Source organism: Hypomesus nipponensis, chromosome 5 (assembly GCF_054491055.1).
Source record: "Hypomesus nipponensis isolate SF chromosome 5, ASM5449105v1, whole genome shotgun sequence".
NCBI lineage: Eukaryota > Metazoa > Chordata > Actinopteri > Osmeriformes > Osmeridae > Hypomesus > Hypomesus nipponensis.
The window spans coordinates 6,383,100-6,397,343 of record NC_140365.1 but is presented as its reverse complement, the minus strand read 5'-3'; the positions used below and the strand labels follow the sequence as shown (position 1 = coordinate 6,397,343).

At 47.5% G+C, this 14,244-nt stretch overlaps 3 protein-coding genes and 1 long non-coding RNA gene across 7 annotated transcripts; 3 read left to right on the top strand and 1 right to left on the bottom strand.

Moving 5' to 3' along the window:
• Positions 1 to 2: 2 nt before the first annotated feature.
• meiosin (meiosis initiator) lies at positions 3 to 4,849 on the top strand. 4 transcript variants are annotated; one of them, XM_084698636.1, is made up of 12 exons: positions 3 to 101; positions 902 to 980; positions 1,111 to 1,213; positions 1,375 to 1,483; positions 1,562 to 1,693; positions 1,827 to 2,078; positions 2,366 to 2,477; positions 2,559 to 2,791; positions 3,030 to 3,151; positions 3,242 to 3,489; positions 3,579 to 3,668; positions 3,896 to 4,849. In XM_084698636.1, exons 2-12 carry the CDS (start codon positions 937 to 939, stop codon positions 4,047 to 4,049), a joined length of 1,599 nt encoding a protein of 532 aa, XP_084554762.1. In that variant the 5' UTR covers positions 3 to 101; positions 902 to 936; the 3' UTR covers positions 4,050 to 4,849. The 4 variants fall into 4 exon arrangements, with proteins under 4 accessions (XP_084554762.1, XP_084554761.1, XP_084554763.1 ...); XM_084698635.1 differs by lacking the exon at positions 3 to 101 and adding an exon at positions 252 to 457; XM_084698637.1 differs by lacking the exon at positions 3 to 101 and adding an exon at positions 255 to 457 and having other exon boundaries at positions 1,583 to 1,693.
• A 145-nt stretch (positions 4,850 to 4,994) lies between these two features.
• Positions 4,995 to 9,368, bottom strand: LOC146288151 (signal-induced proliferation-associated 1-like protein 3). The gene is made up of 8 exons (XM_084698639.1): positions 9,172 to 9,368; positions 7,705 to 8,106; positions 6,841 to 7,152; positions 6,420 to 6,591; positions 6,069 to 6,285; positions 5,820 to 5,934; positions 5,657 to 5,735; positions 4,995 to 5,547 (listed from the first exon to the last, which is right to left on the bottom strand). The coding sequence occupies exons 2-8, from the start codon at positions 8,055 to 8,057 to the stop codon at positions 5,386 to 5,388; spliced, it is 1,410 nt and encodes a 469-aa protein (XP_084554765.1). The 5' UTR covers positions 8,058 to 8,106; positions 9,172 to 9,368; the 3' UTR covers positions 4,995 to 5,385.
• A 342-nt stretch (positions 9,369 to 9,710) lies between these two features.
• LOC146288150 (WD repeat-containing protein 87-like) lies at positions 9,711 to 12,685 on the top strand. The gene is made up of 5 exons (XM_084698741.1): positions 9,711 to 9,847; positions 9,929 to 10,138; positions 10,266 to 12,288; positions 12,461 to 12,597; positions 12,644 to 12,685. The coding sequence occupies exons 1-5, from the start codon at positions 9,779 to 9,781 to the stop codon at positions 12,683 to 12,685; spliced, it is 2,481 nt and encodes an 826-aa protein (XP_084554867.1). The 5' UTR covers positions 9,711 to 9,778.
• Positions 12,686 to 13,233: 548 nt separating this feature from the next.
• LOC146288149 (uncharacterized) lies at positions 13,234 to 14,113 on the top strand. The gene is made up of 4 exons (XR_014755146.1): positions 13,234 to 13,373; positions 13,478 to 13,668; positions 13,794 to 13,859; positions 13,975 to 14,113. It is a non-coding gene; the product is annotated as an uncharacterized LOC146288149 (long non-coding RNA).
• The last annotated feature ends 131 nt before the right edge of the window (positions 14,114 to 14,244 follow it).

The following is a 14,244-nucleotide window of genomic DNA, read 5'->3' as shown; positions in this document are numbered from 1 at the left end:
TACTTAATTTAAATGTTTTTAGTTTTTCTCGTTAGATTATTTTAAATAATTACACAAAAGGAGTAAAGACCAGAGGAGTGGTAATTAGGGAACACACAACGGTAAAATATCAGTAAATATAAACAATACACGTATTATAACAATACGCATTCAAATACACAATATATACACAATATATAATAGCTTATAAGATATTATGTATTTTTGAATTTGTAAATGTATATTTCAAAACATTTCCGCCATGCAACCCTGTAGTAACGTCGGTGTCCAATGATGTTTCAATAGAACGCTCAATTTTATCCATTCAAAACTCGTTCTTACAGGAGATTGGCCGGGGTTTCCATAAAAAAATGTTTTAGGGGGGATTGGCCAGTTGTCTAAAGTCATTGTTCTTGATACAAGAGGAATTGAAGCTAACCTAGTTAATTTAAACTGCTATAATCCCCCCCCCCCCCAGGTAAGGAACTACGTGAGCATAACCTTACTAATAATACACCTACCTAACAATATCTATAGCTACTTTTATTGTAATGGTCCCTATTATTGCTCTATTTTACTAAGTACTCTACTGCTCTGTAGGTAGCTACTCGCTAGCTAGTTAGATAGCTAGCGTTAACTAAGTTCGTCAAACTCGCCTCCAACTTGTAGGCCTATACAAGCAAGCCAGTGGACTGAGTATGAATAAAGCCAGCCTAGCTACAATTGTATTTTAAATTGAAAAATTACTAGTCAACCAACAAAATAATTGCACATAGAGTAGGATCAGGTGAAGAGGAGGGACGTTTGTACTACTGTTTGCCCTCCCGTTCAAATAAAGGGCGCTAACTAGCCTGATCAACTTTCGATTCGAGAGGGCCTTATTATTTTTTTTTAACGCTAAATATATTTGTCCATCCTGCAGATATTTGTGACGCCTCCTTGCGGGAGATTTGAGTAATGGCACCTGGACCCAAGGCCAGAGAGACAACTCGGAGGAGAAGGTAAACTGGCGTTGCAGAAGTTGAATGTGACATAACGTGTGTGTCAAACTAATGAAAGAAAAACTGATGTGCAGCAGTATTTGTTCAATACTATGATTTATACTGTTCATATTTGGATTATGCCTCACAGAAAGACTAAACTTGATTGGAGCACGTGCTGGAGCAACAGTCTGAAAGAGGTGGCTGCTCTGCTGCCTATGACTGAACCCAGACGTGGCAGAGCTCTTACAAAGGTCTAGTTTCATGTTTTGATGTATTTTAATGTGTATATAAGTATTTTAGTACACATTTGAATTGGTATTAACCTACTTCGTAACTAGTAAGTAGTGATACAATATCATTAAACGTGCACTATGTGTTTCCAGTTGGTCACTTCTTCCCTTCCCCTCTTTAGAAAGATACACTGATCAACATGCTACGCTACTTTGACTTCCTTCACGATAAGATCCAGAACCTTCAGAGCTGTCTGCCTCCCCACTGCCTCCCCCAGGAGCCAGGCACAGGTACATCAAACAATCATGTCTCGCCCATCTACTGGACTGGTGATTTACTCTGAGATGTTTACGCTTCTAGTTGTTTAGTCCATATGTGTGTCCATCTAGGTTCAGGGTCCGAAAGCGAAGAGAATACCCCCTCAGAGCCCTGCACCCCTCCACAAACTCTGAGGGCAAAGCGCAAATATCTGTGTAGCCGTGCCCGGAAGAAGTCCACAGGTAGGACTCTGGTTCCCCTCCCCCCGACTTTCCTAGACCGTTGTGAGATGATCTGAAAACAAAATAAATCTGCAAGTGTGACCACGGGTCCAGGTTTGCCCGCAATAAACCCTCATATTTTTGCCCCTTGTAGAAATAAAGTTGGAGGTTCAGGATGATAGAAAAAGACAGAAGAGAGAGAGGAGTGCCAGTGGAGGTAGATCCTACACCTTCGAGGAAGATGGGCAGTCTCCTCCCATGTGGAGCATGTTCTCTGATTGGTCAGACCTCCAGCCCAGCAGCAGCTATGAGCAGTGGTCTGTGGGTGACAGCGACTCTGTTCTGAGCTCCATGGATTCAGCCTTCAGCCTCAGTGAGACTCTTCCCTTGCCCACGCCTCTGGAAGGTGCGTGTGTAGCCGGTGTGTGGTGAAACTCACTCCTCAAGTATGTAATATGCCACCCGCGTGAATAAGGGCTAGCTTTTCGTTGGCGTAGTTGGTAGTGGTGGCGCTTGGGAAGTCAGAGGTGGTAGGTTCGACTCCCGGTCGGAGCCGAGAGTTATCTATATGCCTCAGATGGAGCTTGTAAGACCATGTCTGTTACATGTGGGCTAGAAGAGATCCTATGTTTAGCTATAGCTGTGTCTGTGTGTGGGCGATCTCTTTCCGAAATCAATCGTTTTGTCTTTTAGGGAACAGTGCGGTGCTCTGGTCTCCTCAGGGAGGAAACTGCTCAGTGTGTCAGGATCTCACTGTCAGTGAGAGCAGCCCAGGCAGCGTGGTCTTCGACACGCCCCCAACACGGTGAGTTTCACACACAGGACAGTTGTACATGTGTGTGTGTGTGCATGCTGTCCATCCTTATGAGTGTGTGTGTGTTTCCAGGCCAGGATCGCTCCTTGTGAAGGACCGCATGTTGGGAGTCGTTCTGCCTGTGGGAGTGCGAAGGTTACCCCTCCTCAGCCCTGCTGCCATGTCCAGGCAGCCCCCCCCGCTGTTCCCCCTGCTCCCCCTCTTAGGAGCGGGGGACAGTCTGAACCTCAGCCCCTCCCTCCTCACCTCCCCAGCCCGGGGCCTCAACCACTGCCTGCTGCCAGAGGGCCAAGAGGAACTCCAGGGTAACACACACACACCAGCGCTCTCTCACAGCCAGCATCTGGCCCTCTGATCGGGTGTTGAAGTTCAGGGTTACAGTACATCATCCGACGGGAGGCTTTTTAATATGAATTTAAAACCGAAAGCTCAGAATGGTGCATTTTAGACCACATAGGTTAACGCTGTATCATCAACACCAACACCAGTGTTTTGGGACAGGGGCCAAACTCTCGAAAAACAAACTGCTGAATCTTTTCGCAGCCCTATTTGAGGATGTTTGGGTCACCCCCAAAACCAGCCACACTCGAGTATCCATCCGCCCACGCCATGACCCCATTGACTCGGTAAAGCCCATCAAGGCCAACATCAAGATCAATCCACCAGTATGTTACTGCACGCACTGCATATTACACACGTATGCAGTGTGTAAGGTGTCAGCTCAGCATGGTCACGCAGTCGCTGCCGCCCCCTAGGTAGGGGAGGAGGAAGCTGTCGTGCCCCCTGAAGCGTGGTTGTCGTCCCAGAGCGAGGGGGAGGAGGGGGACGCCACCTGGACCCCCAAGCTCCAAGGCCCCACGAAGAAAACAAGCAAAGGCCGCCGCCGCCGCCGCAGAGCCAAGGCAGCCACCAGGGGGACTCAGCGCGCCCCTCCCAATCTGAAAAAGAAATGCGTCAATGGCTTCATCATGTTCTGTCGCGTCAACAGGAAGACCTACCTCCGGTGAGTGACCTTTTGCCCTCTGACCTCCAGCCAGAGAGGAACCCACCTCTGTGTGTGTACGCTAACATGGCTGCTGTGTTTGGTGACAGCTCCCATCCTGGCACCCCCTCCACTGTGGTCACCAAGGAGCTGGCCAGCTTGTGGCACATGATGCCCAAGCAGGAGAAGAGAGTATACTGGTCAGTATCACCATAAGTGAACAGGAGTCACATGCTACTGGATGAGTTGTAGGAAGGAGTTTCCTTGCCATCAACAACTATAATGCGGTTAGAACTGCATTTCTAGTCCTTGATTACCTGCAGCCTTTACCGCACGTTCGTATATCACTGTAGGTGAAAGTGTCTGATGGAGGGGAATATATGTGGGAGTGCGGTTCTGATCTGTGTTCTCTCTCTCTTCCCTTCAGTCTGAAAGCTCGCACGTTCAGCCGCCAGCAGAACCGCAACGTAAGGATCGAGGGTATGGAGGAGGAGGAGGAGGAGGAGGGCAGTGTGCCCAGTCCCCTCCACATGCTGCTGGCTCACAGAGACCTGTGTGCTGCTACCAGGGGAGGGATCTAGAACATTCTCCACATTCACACACTCAGGCCACAGCACGTGTTATAAAGGGCCAAAACACTCACCGATATTAAAGCGACTCTATGTCAGCGATGATGACACTTCAGTACCATACTTGTTGCTGGGCATGAGTGCATTTTGCAGTGGTATCCAAAAGACCATGTGTTTATGACCATATGCATCCTGCACTGGAAGTTTATATTTATTATGGGCATGTTCAAATCAACGACACTGGTTTATTCATGAGCCACATGGTTAATTATGAGTTCTTTGTGAAGACATTAATCAACCTTACTCTGCAGAAGATTTAGCACACATAAACTAACAACACATTTTAAAAGGTTGCGGTTGTTTTTCTAAATATAGTTCCTGTAATGTTCAAATCTTTGATATCTTTAATGATAAGTTATCATTAAATGATATTCTTCTGTAGGTTTTGTTGGTTACAATGCCAAGCCAGTTTTTTATTTGCTACCTGGGTTTGTAATTAATGTCTGTATTTTATAATGCAAAACACCAAAGGAAGTACACCGTTTATAGCATAACAACTTACACCATTGACTGAAAGTAAAATGTATTGTCTATTTATACATGTTCTTACAGTACATTTATATTTAACATTAATACCAACGCTGTCCTCTAGGCAGGAACTGAGCGCAACATGTTTTTAAAGTTCAACCAATTGTGAAGTGTGTTAATTGTGTTATTATATTATATATTATATTGTGTTACTATAACTTTTTATTATCTTAAACTGTATGTGACGTTTGTTTTGAAAATAAAGTTAAATTTGTTGCCACAAAGTCTGAAAAATCGATCACATATTGATTCAAGCAAAGACCTCCAACTTGTACAGAAGGTTTAGGTCCAAATGTATATCTGTGACAGAAAGACAGGAAAATATGTCATTTATGTAATATTTAACATTTAATAAAATCTGAAAAAGATAAGATAACCATTTAAAGAATAGCTGAAAAGAATAGAAATATGAAATGTTTCCACTGTAGTTTTATATTTAAGGTTTATAGAAGCCATTCTTCTGCTCAGAGAGCAGACTCATTTGCATGTTAGTAAGTAAGTCAAATGTATTTGTATAGCACCTCTCAGAAAAAAATCACAAAGCGCTTTACAACAAAATGCACACCACAAATTAAGATACAACATTTAAAAATAGAAAAACATGACAAACGACCATAAAAACCACAAAAAGGTTAATCATTGTGATCAAACTGGATGTGATGTTGAGAAGTAGCAGAAGCCTGAACTGCAGCTTTTCCTTAGCTTTTAAACCCCAGCAGACCTGGGTCCACTTTGTCCATGCTTGATGCTTGTCTCTTCATTACTTCCTGTCTGTTTGGGTCAGTGTACCCGGTGCCACATTGAACCACAGGGTAAGCTTCCGGAGCTGTTCATTGGCTGCGAGAGACTCCTCCCACAGGCGCTGGTTGGTATCCCGCAGAACCGTCACCTCCTCCAGAAGGGCCATCTTGTCCTGCCTCTCCTAACAGAGCAGAGAGCAAGATGGCAGTTAACCACAGTTTAGGGGGAATGGGAGACAGGAGGGTCAGGTAGATGTAGTTACGGAGCATTGATCCAGGTTTTTTCCTCACCTTTTCCAGGTTGCTTTCCAAGTGTCTCAGCAGTGCCTCAAGGTAGTGGAGTCGTTTGGAGAGATCACTGGAAACCTCACTACAGGATAAGATGAATGTGTTAAGATACAATTATTTCAAATGTGTGCGTGTGTGAGGGAGAGAGAGGCTATGGATACAGTACCTTCCCAGGTTTCTGTGGTGAGGAGGGCAGTGATTGGACAAGCAGGAGGCAGTATTATCCAATGATCCATGTGTATGAGGCTTGTTGTGAGACAGCTGGTTTATATTCCTCCGCACTTTAGCAATAAACAAGAAACAAAACATAAAACTAAGGTATCAAAATTCATGTTGATATTCCGTTTCAGCAAAATACATGGACACACCAAACAAACACACACGCACGCACACACACAAGAAAACTCTTCCTTACTATCACAGGCTTTGGCAGCATTGACCAGGTTGCTCCACTCTAGGCCCCAGGCTGGGTCTGGCTGGGGCAGAAGTTCAGGTTCCCAGTCCGCTATCAGGGAGAGGTCAGAGGCAGACAGGTTGTCCAGCTCTGGGCAGTCAGACACAGGGGAGCAGGCCAGGCTGGAGTCCAGTGTGCCACTGCCTAGACTGTTCCCAATGGATGGGCTTCGAAGGCTCTGACCGTACGATTAGGAGAGGTTGAGGCAGAAACGAAAGCCAATTAAATGTGAGTAAAAACAGGCCCTTGATTGTGCAAACTCCAGCTGAATTGAAAAATGTTACTTTTCATCAACTTTGCAGCATAACTCACTGTGTTACTCTCAGGGTCACCACTGGAGTTATCTGGTGTGTCCAGAATGATGAGTCTCCTCAGGTCCTCCTCCAGGTTGCTCTTGTGGCTCTGCCGAGGAGAGAGGGGCTCTCGCAAAGAGGCTTGGAGCCTGGGCTGACCAAATACATTCTGGGAGGTCATGTCCACCTGCCTGCCAAGAAATTCCGCAAAATCGCATAAATGCATCGGTCCTGCTAATGCTCAACTTAGCCCAAATTAGTAGTCAGCTCAATCTCTCTCAAGACGGAATTCATTCCCTTATAAACTCCAAAGTTACTCTCTCTAACCATAATACCACGTCATACTGTGGCAGAAACATGGATATGAACAAATAATCCAACTAGACAATACACTGTTCTTACTTTTGCAATAAATTCTGAAATTCATAGAGACACTGAACCTTTTGATGCTGTTGCTGACAGAGTGGTTGTCGGTCTCAGGGGTTTTGCTGTCTCTCCTGGTCTTGTCTCTGGACTGCAACACAGGAATCGTCTTGGGGTGGACAGGCTGTGGGCTGGTCTGGTTCTTGGTGGACGGATCCTTGTGGTTTTCTCTGGGCTGACCCTCGTCCAGGTCCTGGTCTTTGGGGATCTGGAGAGTCTGGTTCCGACTGCTCTGGCTTGAAGCAGAGGAGCTTGAAGTGATGGTGGCCCTGAGCTTGCGAGGTTTGTCCACAGTGGAGGTCTTATATCCCTGAGGAAAACTGTGGACCCTGCAGACAAAACAAACACACACATAGCAGAGCCACAAGTATGGCACAAACACAAATACACTCAGCACTAACAAACACACACTACAAGCAAACACATAAAAGCACAGCCAGGCAACCACCAAAGACGTCCAGACACAGAACAGGCACACATAATCATGCATTGCATGCAGTCAGGATCCACCTTCTATGACATGTAAAGTCCATTGAGACTTACCCAAGTATTAACCCAATTAGCTATGGTCCTAACTGGTTCCACAATGCCCCACCCATTGTGTTTGTGTTTGTCACACAGTTAGAGTTCCAGAGGAGAGTGTCCCACATTCCCACTAAACCCCTCCCCCTCCTCCCCCTCCTCCCCCTCCTCCCCCTCCTCCCCCTCCTCCCCCTCCTCCCCCTCCTCCCCCTCCTCCCCCCGTGGGAGCCCCTGACTCTCAGCTGACCCGGAATCTTCACACACAACACATTATGTTATCCACACATTCATTCAATCCCTCTCTCTCCCTCCCTCTCTCTCCCCCCTCCCTCTCTCCCTCTCTCCCAGATCTCACTCACCAAGGTCGAAAGACAGCCAGCCCCTTTCGGGGCAAGGGCAGGGTGTGAGCATGGTAACCCTGCCTCGGAGGCTTGACAGGGACTGCTCCAGCTGGACTCACATCTCCAGGGTTGGGGTCTCTAGGGTTTAGGCCAGTTCTCTGAGGAGGGGGGCTGTACGTGCCCCAGCTATGCAGGGATCTAGGGGGGGTTCTGGGACAGGCATAGTGAGATGTGTCCTCTGGTTGAGCTCCACTGGGAACATGGACAGCGGGATTGACAAAGGCCCGGTTACTGAAAAAGATTGAGTCAAGTCCATGGTTAACACCCCTCTCAAGGAACCAACCCTCCTGGGTGGGACGAGAGGAGGCCATGATATGGAGCACTTCCTTTTAGGAGTGGAGACAAAACAATGCCTTGACCCTGAGAGAGAGAGAGAGAGAGAGAGAGAGAGAGAGAGAGAGAGAGAGAGAGAGAGAGAGAGAGAGAGAGAGAGAGAGAGAGAGAGAGAGAGAGAGAGAGAGAGAGAGAGAGAGAGAGAGGGAGAGAGGGAGGGAGGGAGGGAGGGAGGGAGGGAGGGAGAGGGAGAGGGAGAGGGAGAGGGAGAGGGAAAGAGAGAGAGAGAGAGAGAGAGAGAGAGAGAGAGAGAGAGAGAGAGAGAGAGAGAGAGAGATTGGAAAATAGATAACTGGTTCCCCAGTAACATGTTCCCCAGAGCATCATGACAATGTGACACAGCCAGAAAGAGTGTTAAACCATAGTCAACATCGGACCATACAAAAAAGGCAAGAATGTTGGGTGTGTCTAACACAGTAATTGTGTATGTTGGTAAACCAGGCACATCCAGCTGTAACCTTGTGCAGTCTAGTTATCTTGTCACAAAGTAGGGTTCAGCTACTCTGATGGCTCCATGTGAGAGGGCCAACTGTCCCTGACTAGTCTAGAACAGAGACAGGCTATACGCCATGTAGAATAGAGGAGGGATTGTTCACTCTGAGCGCCTGTGTGCAGTCAGTGCTCTCCTTGTCAACACCAAGCTGCATTGTGCTGAACTAGCAATCGATTTGTTAAACTCAGACTAAAACTATTAATTTGTAAAATGTCACCTTGGTACCTGGTAGGAGCAAGAATGCGTCCACGCAGCAAGCATGAGTGAAAGTCTTTTTTCAAATTAACTGTTGCCAATATAATTGCCAATTTTAAATTTCCATAAAACTCTAAACACATATCACAAAAATGACAATAAAAAAAGAATATAACAATATTCGTTAGTAGTAGTGCTGCTAAATTCAAAATCTAATTTTTTCATACAACTTCAAGCACAAATCATAACTGGGATAGAGGGGTGATGAAAATGATTGAGTCTCCGTTTACATCCTCAAAAGTGCATTAATTATTGCTGAAAAGACAGAGACCTAAATATTCTCAAATATTACTGCACATGCTCTGCGTATCATTCTGCAAAAATGTATACACACCACTACTTACCAATACTAGTCAACATTAACCCTCCTTATCAAACAAAAGTTCAGGAATCACACAGTGCTCTGCCTCAGTGCCTCTACAATTAGCTGACTTGTGTGTCTGCGCGCGCACGAGTTTGTTTGAGTGCGCACTGAATGGTGAATAACTCATCTGACTCGAAAAGTGGATACACGCAGAAGCCCGTATTCATTCAAACTCAGCTTGGCATCGCCAGACCAAGTATGTTTCGGGATTATATATATATATATATATATATATATATATATATATATATATATATATATATATATATATATATATATATATATATATATATATATATATATATATATATATATATTATTTAAAGTAGGATAATGTCTCCTTCCTATAATTTGTGGTATTTGTTCTGCAAATAAAAAGCCTGAATACGTTTTTTATTTGGATCCCAGCCTTTTTTTCATATAACGAATGGTGTCGTTCAATAAACAACAATAGCGTTCCATCGTTGTTCGTCACTAATATTCGATTGTTCTATTACATTTATAAAAGTGTAATTTAAAGGAACACTTCAGAGAAGATGAACTGTCTTGTTGCTCCTGTATAAAAAACGGTTACTTTTTCTGTAAACATGGGACCCATAAGACGAATTATACCAGACTGGACAACATTTTTACCACAGCTGAAACAAACAATACAGGTATATCGTTAAAATATAGTTTCACTAATGGTTACTATAGTCTGCTTGAGTGTGTGATGACATTTCAATTTTATTCTACAGGAAAATGAGAATCAGAAGGTCCAAACCAAGTCCATCGAGACTTGTGTAGATGAGGAACAAGAAGCTCCAACCTACTTGGATGCCTCTCCAAGCACACAGTTCCACTACACCTGCGCCCCCAATTACCTTCAGAGTGTGACAGTTTTCTCAGGCAGCAGCGGCACAACTGTGGTTGGCTTCCAATGGGGACACGCCCTGCTTAGGAGCAAGGTACGTAGCCCTAGGGAATTGATAGAAACCCAGAAATCAGACACATATGCAGAGTGGTGACACTGAAGACTTGTATTTCGCTACCCTCTGGGTGGAACCTTCTCTGAACCTCCCTTTCTGTCTGTAGATGGACATGTGGGCAGACAATGGGAAGGGCCAGTTGAGGCACTACCTGAGTGTTCCCATTGAGAAGAAGTACAGAGTCGAGCACCTCGTGTTTGTTCCAACCCAGCGTGTACTGGTGGGGGCCTGCAATGACATGTGTCTGAGGGTCTTCACTGACATCAACCAGAAGATGAGGGTGCTTTACCAAGCGTCCTGTCCTGCCATCGTGATCTGCATGCACTTCTGCCCGGAGACCAACCAGCTGCTGACTGGCAGCATGGGCCTCATTGCCTTCTGGGGCTTCAGGATCTCCCCGGACATTCCTCTGGGGCTGGTGAGGGTGCTGGACTGGAACTGTTGCTCCCTGAGCAGGAACACCCTGGTGGGGGCCCTGGTGACCGAGCCCCAGACCTCCTCCGTCTACGCCCTCTGCAGCAACCGCATCAAGGCCTTCGAGCACACGGGCCAGAGGGAGCTGCTGCAGTTCAAGGGCTGCAGCCGAGGCCGACTGCGGTGCATCGCCACCGACGGGGTGCAGAGGTACATCTACACGGGGGGCGCTTGCGGCTACGTGCAGATATGGAGCAGGGACATCGCCGGGCTGCTGCATGAGTTCCGGGCCCACACCCACCCCGTGAGCTCCCTGCTGCTGCGCTCGGACACCGGCAGCTTTCTGACGGCTTGCACGGGCGGCTGGGTGAAGGAGTGGAGCTCTGTGGGAGACCTGCTGTTTAAACTGTACGTGGATGAGCCTGGAGGGGTTCTGAGCCTGCTACTGCTGGGGAAGGACTGCCTCCTGTGTCAGTCTCCCTCGTCCATGGTTGTCTGGCAGCTGCGCAGCCTGTACCGCCTCTACACCGACACCGGCTGTGACTTGCAGACGATCCAGAGGGTGGAGTGTGGACGGGACAGGGCCCGGTTGCTATCGGTGACTGATTACGGAGTGGCAACACTCATGTGCCCTGTCAGCGGGCAGCTGCTGATGCTGTCCTGGCCCCTCGCACACCTAGAAAACGCCCTGGGCTTTGCTTACAACCCCTGCAGGGAGGAGCTATTTGTTGCCTACGGGGCACCGGAGGTCCTCGTGCTGGACACGTCTCAGAGTCCCTGTTCAGCCAAGCACCTCATCTGCACCTCCACGGACTACGACGACAGGGTGACGTGCGTAGAGGGAGTGCAGGTCGACGGGGCGGGGTGGCCTGGGGTCAGCTGCCTGGTGTTCAGCGGCCACCGCAGTGGGAAGCTGCAATTGCTGTGCCCGGGTGAGCTGCACTGCCAGGTTGAACAAGCGCACTCGGGAGCCATTACCCAGAGCAGCAGCCTCCCAGGGCTGGTCCCTGTGCTGTGCTGCTATGGCACCGACAAACAGTTTAGCGTGTGGTCGGTCCGACTGGAGACAGAAGGGGTGAGGCTGATCCTGAACAGCAGAGTGAGCTGTTGTTTCACCCCACTGCTCTCCCGCCTGCTCCCGGGCTGGGTGTGCGCCATCTCTCCCCACCATAACCTGCTGCTGCTCTCCCTGTCTGGAGGGGTGGATGTCGAGAGGGAGAGGAACCCTGCGGAGCCGGTCTGCTGTCTCGACTACTGTCCCCTCCTGGGTCTCCTGGCCTTGTGTGGTCCTGGTGGAAATGTGGAGATATGGGACTGTACGGGCAACATGCTGAGTGAGATGAGGCTGGGCTTGGCTGTGAGCCAGGTGTGCTTTGCCAACACAAGGGGGGATATCCTAGTCTGTTTCCGAGGCAGCATCTACCTCATCTCCAGCCTGCACTTCCTGCCTGTCAGGCTACTGCAGGCTTTGCTAGAGCAGGGCTCAGATGATGAGATCCCAGAGTACCCCATACCCTTCCTGCCCAAAGCCCCAGAGAGCTACGATGTCTCCAGGGTGCCCAGAATATACCCTGGGTCTGAGGGGAACATGTCCATCGCCGTCCCTTTGGTGAAGACAGGGAGTGAGGAGGCTGAGCCACCTCCCCTAACATTGAAGAGGAAACAGTCTCTGGTCACAAACTTAAACCTCACACCCAAAAGTGCAATACTCAGAGGTAAGTGTTACTGTAACCTCACAGCCACAAAGACTAACATTTAAGGTTCATAACAAGAACATATACTAAAGTATGTAGGTTAAATATGTGTTTTTATAGGTGATGTTCTACATTAAATACAAAACAAGGTTACTTAAAGTTTCTAATTTAACACGTTTATTTTGGTGGATAGTAGTGGAGTGGACTGCCCCTGCCAGAGGAAGACAGGTGGTGGTGGAGGATCATGTAGCTGAACATAAACCCAAACAACAGGCTGATGTCTGGGATGATACCCCACCCATGGCTCAGGCTACAGAAACAGAACACAATGTATTGGTGTGGCCTGTCGCTCCAGATGGATATCTTCCTAACTCAGTTCTTCGGGGTCGAGGTCAGAAGCAGGAGTCTGCGCTGGTAGAACCTAATGTTCAAGCTTTTCAGTTGAAGCTCAGGGAGGAAAAGGATGTCAAAACGTCATCTCAGACATCAGACATTCTATATTTTCCCCAAGCTGCAAAAAGCATCCAGTATCTCAATTTCCCATTGCCAAAAATTATTTGGAATGACCCAGTTATGGCGGAGTTGGAGGCTGAGGCTGAGGCTAAGGCTGAGGCTGAGGCTAAGGCTGAGGCTGAGGCTAAGGATACGGCTGAGGCTAAGGCTAAGGCTGAGGCTGAGGCTAAGGATACGGCTGAGGCTAAGGCCGAGGCTGAGGCAGATGTGATGGACATGCACGAGAACCTAAAGACAACGCTCCAGACCCTTACAGACAACCTGCTGCAGGCAGACATTGACACCTTTGATAAGCACAGCCAGGACCTGCAGGAGTTGTTCCAGTCTAACAGTTTGAACCCAGGACAGAAGCAGCTTGTCAAGAAGTTGTTACTGGACCAAGCTCACAGTGAGGTGCCCCAGTGGAAGCAGCTGCAGAACTGGAAGAACCTGGTCACCTTCAATCTCATTTGTGAAGGGGATCAGAGCTTGCTGGCGTTCCCACTTCTCAACCCAGATCCTGAGATGCGTGACCTGGCCCAAGACACACTTAAAACAGTCTTCAACATCACAGACAAGACGACACTCCAAACGGAGCTTCAAAAGCACATGACGTGAGAGACTTTTCTTCCCGTGCATAGGCCACTGTTCTGAATTCTGTTCCATGTGGCTCTTGATATTGTCTGAAATTAATTCATTTGCTCCTCTGTCTTTGCAGTCAGAAACAGGTAAAGGAACTGCTGGACCAGCTGAATGAGGACTTGGAGGTTATAGTGGACGTGGACAGGAAGCCAGAGGCCAAAAAAACTAAAGAAAACCTGCCCCTCCCCCTGCCCCTGCCCCTCCCCCTGCCTCTGCCCCTCCCCCTGCCTCTGCCCCTCCCCCTGCCCCCTGCCACTTCAATGACATGTAAGTATAATAAAAAATATATACATATACTGTATGTATATATTTCAGTTATATAAAAACATATCCAACAAATGGACTTCCCACATCTACAATCCTGGACTCTATTCCTTTCAAATATTTTGCAGGTATGATACCCATTACTCAAGAGATATCAGTTTTATCAGTTATCAGCATGCCGGTTGAAGATCAAGGTACCTTATCCATTATATTAAAACAAAGTATGAACAATTTTAGCAGTGAAAGCAGAAGTGCAAAGCAGTACATAGTCTTTGCTCATGATCGTTTACATAGTTCTGTCAATATCAGTCCCTCCAGAACAACCACAGCGAAAGGCAGACTTGCCCAGTGTCAGACACCCAGTCAAGGAGTTACCCCACGTGGAGATGAAGAACAGCAAAGCTCTGGTCACTAAACCTGAAGTGCAAGTGAAGAAGAAATCTTCTTTCCTTCCACCTGTGTCTCCTCCCGGTGAAGCCAGACAACAAGTCCACTCAAAGTCCTTTAGTCTGCAGGCGACACAGAGGAGCGTAGTTGAGGTTAAGATTAAGAAACAGGCGGCGCTGGTACGTGATGATC

Coding starts and splice junctions, on each gene's coding strand:
- meiosin (XM_084698636.1), top strand. CDS start 937: ATGGCACCTGGACCCAAGGCCAGAGAGACAACTCGGAGGAGAAG. Junction 1,484..1,561: donor CCCCCAGGAGCCAGGCACAG/GTACATCAAACA, acceptor CTAGTTGTTTAG/TCCATATGTGTGTCCATCTA. Junction 3,669..3,895: donor CAGGAGAAGAGAGTATACTG/GTCAGTATCACC, acceptor TCTTCCCTTCAG/TCTGAAAGCTCGCACGTTCA.
- LOC146288151 (XM_084698639.1), bottom strand. CDS start 8,057: ATGGCCTCCTCTCGTCCCACCCAGGAGGGTTGGTTCCTTGAGAGGGGT. Junction 6,592..6,840: donor GTCAGCAACAGCATCAAAAG/GTTCAGTGTCTC, acceptor ATTTCTTGGCAG/GCAGGTGGACATGACCTCCC. Junction 5,935..6,068: donor TGCTGCCAAAGCCTGTGATA/GTAAGGAAGAGT, acceptor TTATTGCTAAAG/TGCGGAGGAATATAAACCAG.
- LOC146288150 (XM_084698741.1), top strand. CDS start 9,779: ATGGGACCCATAAGACGAATTATACCAGACTGGACAACATTTTTACCA. Junction 9,848..9,928: donor AGCTGAAACAAACAATACAG/GTATATCGTTAA, acceptor TTTATTCTACAG/GAAAATGAGAATCAGAAGGT. Junction 12,289..12,460: donor CAAAAGTGCAATACTCAGAG/GTAAGTGTTACT, acceptor TTTGGTGGATAG/TAGTGGAGTGGACTGCCCCT.